The sequence below is a fragment of the Centroberyx affinis genome, unplaced genomic scaffold, assembly GCF_046629955.1.
Source record: "Centroberyx affinis isolate AG114_WGS23_722 - 3 ecotype Tasmania unplaced genomic scaffold, CSIRO-AGI_Caff_v1 ptg006930l_1, whole genome shotgun sequence".
Classification (NCBI taxonomy): Eukaryota; Metazoa; Chordata; class Actinopteri; order Beryciformes; family Berycidae; genus Centroberyx; species Centroberyx affinis.
The window spans coordinates 62,772-70,405 of record NW_027283511.1 but is presented as its reverse complement, the minus strand read 5'-3'; the positions used below and the strand labels follow the sequence as shown (position 1 = coordinate 70,405).

The window sequence follows — 7,634 nt, the reverse complement described above, 5'->3', positions numbered from 1 at the left end:
ATGTGCTTTTGCGAATTGAGCATAGGCCTACATTCAATGTTTTAAATGGGAATCATGTTTTAATTTAAATTTAGATTAGCAGTATTTCAGTGTGTATAAATGTTTGTGCATTTGGCCTCTTCATTTTTTTTAGACTAGTCCGTTAAATATCTTTGGTTTAAACAGCAATATTATTAAATGCAATTCGCATCCCTAGCTTTAGGCATATAATGCAGGCCCTTACGAGGAAAACACGTTTTTCCATTTTTTGGGTCATTTGCTTCATTGCACCTACATGTTTCCAAAAAAAACAAAAAACATAGGCCATTTCTCATTATATGGCTTTGGGCAAAGTTGCATTAATTGAAAGGTCTTTCAATTTGATTTACAGGAGCAGAAATGTGAAAATAATGAGGAAGTGCAGCAAAATTCCAAAATGTCTCATTTGCAAACCACTTGTGCATAATAAAAAACTTTACCACTTTTTATTCAGAAACAAGCCATTTTGCTCCCCCTGCATGCTTTGAATCAAAAGCTACATGTCCAGAAGCACGGTGGCATTCATCTAAGTTATTGCCTCAAAGAACATGAAACACTTGGATTTCTCTACAAAAAATATGGGCACTGCAGAGTATGAAATGACGGATTTATATGAATGCCTTTCAGCAGCATAATAAGGGTTTGATGGAGCTTAAATGGGATCGTTAGAGCAACCGAAGGTAATGGGCTTGATCTACATCTCACAACAACTTCCATGCATGGAACAATGTCAAGGTGAGCCTGAAGCAGAAGAGAAATAGTACTAGAGATGAATGAAAATCATTAACACAAAAAAAAGCTATTTTGTTTCTTTATGTCCGTTCGGTGCTGGTGGGTGAATCACATTTATATTACTGCACATTCATGGATCAATATCTGTCAGCGTGCAGAGTGAAGAGGACAGAGGGGCTGAGATGGTTAATGGAAACGGTTGCACTGTAGTACCACAGAGTTTTTGAATACAGTTTATAAACAACTGTATTTACGCACAAATCAATTTTACCAAACATTATACCAGAAAATGACGTTCAACAACTTTAGACAGTCCAAGTGCAACTGTGGAAGGCATGCAGTGCAACAATTTTTGTAGTTTCAGTTCCTTCTCTTGAAAAATAAAACTTTCTACTTTCTATGTGTATCAATTGATGAAGTGGATAAATCGAAGTTTATTGGTTTGATTGTAGCATTTCGCAAAATATTAGACATTATATTGCATCATTTATACGTTTATTTCATTACCTTGGTTTAGTTTTTTCTGTGATAACGACTTAGAAGCGAAACCATGTTACTTGAGCCAATATCAGTACTAAGGTAAAAAATTGTGACAAAACTCGTCTTTAGCACAGTGATTCACCACACCTGCAGGCGGCGCTCTACCTGCGCGCTCCGGGTCCGGAGAGATGTCGAAGCTGAAGCAGAGAGCACAGCCTCGCTCCGTCACCTGGAAGGGGAAGAAGCTCTCAAACAGGTCCACTCCTGCCTCCACGCACGCCAGCACCTCGTCAGGCCTTCCCACACCCTGCAGCAGCCTAGGATTCATGCACGTAACACACACACACACACACACACACACACACACACACAGAGAAAACAAATGTTAAATGCCACCCAAGACAGAAATACAGCACAAAGCTAGGCACTGAATTACGCATGAAATCAATGTAAACGAAGGATCCATAGACATCGATAGAACACACACAAACATCTATGCAGATAATAGGCACACACAAATGTCAACAGCATTCCCCTTCCCCACAACATCATGTGCACCCTTGAGTGTGCGTGTTTTCACTTTTCCAGGGCTTCCTATTAAACTAGCTCTCTCTGACCCTCCTGCCTGTAGGTGCCAAGGTCAAACCCAATTTAGCATTCGATAATGACTCCACTTGGTCCAGGGGGAAACTCTGTATCTCATAACAGCCAGAGCAACCAGCAGGGATGCCGACCGGCTGCATTCGAGATGAGTCTATTCAGAACCAAACTCAGCAAGGCCCACAGGGAGCTCCTGGGCTCCTGGATATGGGCTACCACTCCTCACAGATCCTCTCTCTCTCAAACTCCTCCATCACCTCCAGGAGAGGAGAAGACATGTGGGATGTGCCCCCAGTAAAATGCCACTGAAAGGCTACCGGCTGATTTGGTTGGGAGAACTGGGAACCTCCGGGGGAAGTTTGTCCCCGTGCCTTTAAAGAGACTCTGCTCAACCAGTATATGAGAGGAAAGTTGGTTGCCATGGCTTCCAGGCAGAAAGGCGGTGGTTTCCATGGTTTCTTGGGCATGTAGTAAGCATAATCACAGAAAGTATAGATGGAAGAGGAGTGGACGGAACACAGAAGTTGAATGGATAGAAAGGAAACTTCCTGGTGTCTCATGGTGGGTCATTTCCTTTGGTTCACCTAACATGGTTTCCATATAATTATGATAATGTTGCCATGTAAATGAACATTGTTCCAGTACAAGTGTGGGAACATGAGAAGTTAGAATGTTCATCACAACTGCCATGCCGTCGCCATGGTAACACTAGCTTTCTCAGCCTCAGGCCGCAGCCACACTGATCCTTCAGAAAACGGATCACAGAATTACTGATAGATTTCTGTCCGTTGGGCTGTATTGGACCGTCAACGTGTTTATTTAAAAAAAAAATAAAAAAGTAGGAACGCCTCTGATTTGCTAAACGGACGGTGACGAATTCGTCTGTCCAGAAAAAGCTCAACTGGGTCTGAAATCTGACGGGGACAGACGCATCATCAGCGCTGCCCAGACAACGGACAGCTCTCATTGAAAATGAATTGAAATGAACAGAGACGGACAGACACAACGGATCAGTGTGGCCGCGGCCTCATGCACCAAATCAACACTGGTTTCCATAACAACATTATCAAACATTCTATGGCAGCCACTGTTAAAAATTACCATTCAAGAGTGAAGATTTGAAAGGGAATGACTGTTCTATCAATTCAAATTCTATGGGAAGGAAGGGTGGAGAGGCATACAGTATGGAGGGCTGACATCAGATCAGGGCTTGTTTTCCTACCTTCAGAAGAAGACATTCATTCCTCTTAAGTATGACAAACAACTTCCACAAACCTGAAAATTGCCCGAGCTAGATAATCCATCAGTGTAACATAAGTTGGCCTTAAGTTGGTTTTGTCAAAGTTTCTGTTTTATCGTTATTTCATTGTGCCCGAGTTGAGTGTTTTCATATCAATGCACATGTTACATTACACTCTGCTTACTGTCAATCACCTGACCATTTCTCCCACAGGGAGAAATGGAAGTCTCCGACAGGAAACAATTCCTCAAAAACATGTCGCCTTACAAGCTTTATTGTCACCATCCATGTCTTTTTATTTAGGGCGTCTTTGTTAGCTGGGACAGAAGTTAATTTCAAGCTAGGTTTGACACTGTATAGTATTACAAAAATGATAAGTAAATGATAAAACTCAAACTACATACGGCATGCACTGCAATTTTATTAGGGGAATTCTAACTAGACAGACAGTAGTAAATGGGCTGTAACTCTAAATGACACCGTCGGTACTATCCTTTAAGGTTGAGCTGAGATGGAAAATAATGACTGCTGACAGGCAGTGGAAAGGTTGGGGAGCACACCAGAGCTGCTGGGTTTCCACATGTGATCAATCAATCAGGATAACTAATTGACTGGGCAGCACCAACTCCCCCCAACTGGACCTGGCCGGTCTCTAAACCACATTGTTGCCGCGGTGAGAACAAAACACAGATGGCCACAGCTGTACCAGACAGGCAGAGTGTGATGAGAAATGGGAATCTGTTACATGGTTTTGTTAAAAATTTCAAATAAATTAAGCAGATAAGCTTTCTGTTAAGGCAGGAATGCATTCCACCTGCATGCTGGTCTTCATCCGGTGCATATATACAGTACGTGCCTCTGAGTTACATCTCTCTCTTTGTCTTTGAGGTCAAGGTAATGAATGACAATACAGAGGACAGAGTACGTCCACTCACCCACCTGCCTCCTTTTGTTTGCTTGCTGTTCATTGACTGTGTTTATGTATTTAATCTTCATTTACACACTGGGGACGGGACAGGGTGACAGTGCAAGGCAATCTACGTCTCCCCCTACAACTGTGATCAATACACACTTTAGAGCTTGCCTAATGACTGAGTCACACAGTCACATGAAATGCCGACCTGGGTTTGTCCTCTGGCAGCTCCTTGGTCACAGCAGTGATGAGTTGGATCCTCAGGGCCTGGTCCATGGAGCCCGTTTGGAGGCCGTCCAGACAGAATCCAGCCACGGGCCTCTTGGCTGTCTCCTTGGCTGAGCGCACCCTCTCCTCCAGGATGTCTCCTCCCTCAACCACCCCAAACACCTCCACCCCCTGCAACTCCTGACAATGACAGGGAGAGCTGAGTAAATAAACAACCGATTGAAAGAAATCTTTGAAAGACAGAGAGAGAAAGAGTGAGAGAGGGAGACAGAAAAAGACAGATATTGAAACCTAACAGGAAATAGAAACAGTCTCAGTCCGCCTCTCCAGTCATTTCTGTCTCTCTGACTTTCACATCTCTCTGGCATAAGTGAGAGAACTATGGAATGTGTTGAGTGATTGCTGGTTGTCTGTGTACCTGTGTTTTGTGGTGCACTAGCAGACACTCGTCCAGGTGGGCCAGAGTTCGATCCACTGATTTTCGAACCCTTTTGCGAGAGGTGTTGCTCTGCCAGGTCTCTCCGTCTGCCATGCTCTGGTACCAGTCTGGCTGCACTGTCTTCTGGAGGGCCATGAACTTGGCCACCGTCAGCTCTATCCGCCCACCGCTGCCCCACACCGACACCGTCTGGCCACAACCGAGAGAGAATATTTTCACTTGACAAGACACTTGAGTGACAATAATACCTATAATAATACCTATGAGAATCTCAAAAGAAACGTTAGCCTGAGCATGACCCTGACCTTGTTGGTGATGTGGCCTGTAGGGCATGGGGTCACAGGGTCATGAAGAGAGCAGTACAACACTGTATCACGAAGACCTGCACAAAGCAAAACAAGAGTCAAGAAAGAAAAGGGTTATAGTCAGCAAAGGACTGGTACAAAGCAATGTGATAGAGCCAGATGTTTCATTGATGTTTGTTAATTTCACAACTGAGTCTGGAGAGAGGACTCAGGCGTGGTCTTATCAGCAAACCCAGCTGCAGCAGAAGATCAAAACGTGACAAAACAAAGACGCACACAACAACAGCCAATACTGCTCATTTCTAATTATCCAATCAGAGCTTTCCCTTTCTGGGGCTCTGATGTCAACACTGTAATAATCCCCTTGCAGTAAAGAGTAACGCTACCGTAATTATATTTCTAATTTCAAATGTGGTTGCCTAAAGCAGGGTAAAGCTTAGTGTCACAACAACAGCATAGACAAATGAGGTCACTCTTCTGGGACATATATATATATATGTACATACATATGTGTGTCACACAAAACAGAACTAGTTTTGAGTGAAGCTCATTAAGCTAATCCGCTTTTCAATAATATATGCAACATATATTTAGAAGCACTGCCAATTGCTTCCCTTTTTACAATTTAGCCAGAGGAAATAATTCAGAGTGAATGTGTGCATCATGCATGTATGACATTTATATTAATCAACTAGTTACACCGATGCAGGATTTTGAGCATGTAAATACTCAGGTACAGGTTCTTCTGATGTGGTAGTTAATTTAAAATGACGATAAAGTTGTCAAGAGGGCTAAACAAGAAATAGTTTTGGGGCAGAACAGCAATAAGGTTGAATGATATGGTTGAATAAATAAATAAATCACTTCCTTTCCTCCACTACCGCCGCCTTACCCCTGTGGCACAGAAATTAGTGATTCAGATCCCGTCTTATCTGCTGTCCCAGTAGTATATAGGTAGGGGACAGGCCTGTTTCAATACCTACCAAACCTTCTACAATCAGAGGATGCACAGGTGTGTCACTGTCCAGAGTGTGAACACAACATAGTTCAGATGTCATACTTTTCACAGACATGATTGGTCCATTAAAGGGGAAGAAAAAGACAACTTTGAGAGAGATCTAAACTCAGAACCTCCCTTGCCTGAACCCCTTGAAAACAGAGGTCATTCAAAACCTGGAAATGTTCGGATACATGGTATCTTAAAATCTGAGTATAAAATGTGTTTGGGTGGACTCTTACTCCCCATCTATTCTAATTTGCAGTTTAAACTGTTTTTTAACTGCACACATCAAAGCAATTCCAACGATTTTGACAAGATGTATTCGGTAGGGTAACTGAAGGTCTACTGTAATGATATAAATGTAACCCTATGTGACTGACCTAGTTATTCTCTGGAAGGCAAGTGGTAGTGAGGGGTGAGAAGAAAGTGGAGATTGTGAAAAAAATTAATGTAACGCAACTTGTGCTTACAGTACCTGCAAACTTCCTGAATCCATCCTTAAACTCCTCCAATACTTCCTGGTGTTCTGCTCTTGAGGGAAGAAAATAGGAATGGAAGTGAGAAGTGTGTGTGTGTGTGTGTGTGTGTGTGTGTGTGTGTGTGTGTGTGTGTGTGTGTGTGTGTGTGTGTGTGTGTGTGTGAGTGAGAGGGAGAGACAGAGAGAGAAACAGAGAGATTGGCTTACATTGTGGACAGGGTGAGCTGAGTTACCGAGGGAAGGCTGCTCAGGGTGTGCAGTGTGTCCTGGGTAAGGTGGGGCACTGTGCCACAGCGTGTGTACAGCAAACACCCCGGGACCTCCAGGGCGTGCTGTCCCGTCCTGCCCAGCCCCTTCAGGACACCCAGCCGACATCCTCCCTGAACCACACGGGACAGTTCCAGCTTCATCCTGCCGCCTGCCGTACGAGCAGACAGTGTGGTGGTTAGCCTCTCAACGGCGACACAAACAGAGCTGCAGTCGATGTGCACATAAACAAGATAGGTTCACTCAAGGTTTACACTGCAGCGTCTTAACAACACTTTTGAATGACGGTGGCGCCAATTAGCTAACGTTAACATTAGCCTAAAGAGCCTTTCTATTAGCCACGTAGCTAACGACACTCACGTGTTACTGTGTATACACGGCTTCCTGCAATTCCTGGATACGGAGATATCGGCGTTTTAAGATGTTTTGTATTTCAGCCTTATGTATTTTTAAAAAAGCATACGCAACACTAGCTGTGTTCATTTCAAACAGCATGAGTTTGATAGCATCGTTCGCTTACCTACAAAAAGTCTGCCTGACAGCCAAAGAACTACAAGTCGCGCAAAGATGGCGTCATCATCAGCAGCAGACAACACTTCGAAAACTACAAATAACTTCGTGCCACCGTTTTGCTTCACCAAAGCTCACATCTGCTGTGCCATATGAAGAACGTTAAACAAGTCATGTCATTGGATTTTTAAAATGTATTTATCTATGTTTTGACTTCGAAAAACTACTTTGGCTGATTTAGGGAGGGAACAAAGTTACTATGGTTACCAAAGAGACGCTTTAGGTGCTAAAAAAGTCTATTGGGACACGTAGTCCAGAAATGCTTCATTGGTGCGACCGTTAGCCTGGGAAAATTATTCATACACTACATTACCCAGAGTACTCAGTCAGTCCATATCGCAGACCTCACTTGATACAGCTTTTG

At 43.4% G+C, this 7,634-nt stretch overlaps 1 protein-coding gene across 1 annotated transcript; it reads right to left on the bottom strand.

The window, feature by feature from the left end:
• Window positions 1–1,377: 1,377 nt before the first annotated feature.
• LOC139639186 (queuine tRNA-ribosyltransferase accessory subunit 2-like) lies at window positions 1,378–7,248 on the bottom strand (the record flags this gene model as incomplete). Its single annotated transcript, XM_071513267.1, has 7 exons — window positions 7,221–7,248; window positions 6,641–6,851; window positions 6,431–6,486; window positions 4,956–5,032; window positions 4,630–4,839; window positions 4,192–4,391; window positions 1,378–1,547 (listed from the first exon to the last, which is right to left on the bottom strand). Coding segments are annotated over exons 2-7 (916 nt in total), but the record flags the coding sequence as incomplete, so codon positions are not given.
• Between the last annotated feature and the right edge of the window lie 386 nt (window positions 7,249–7,634).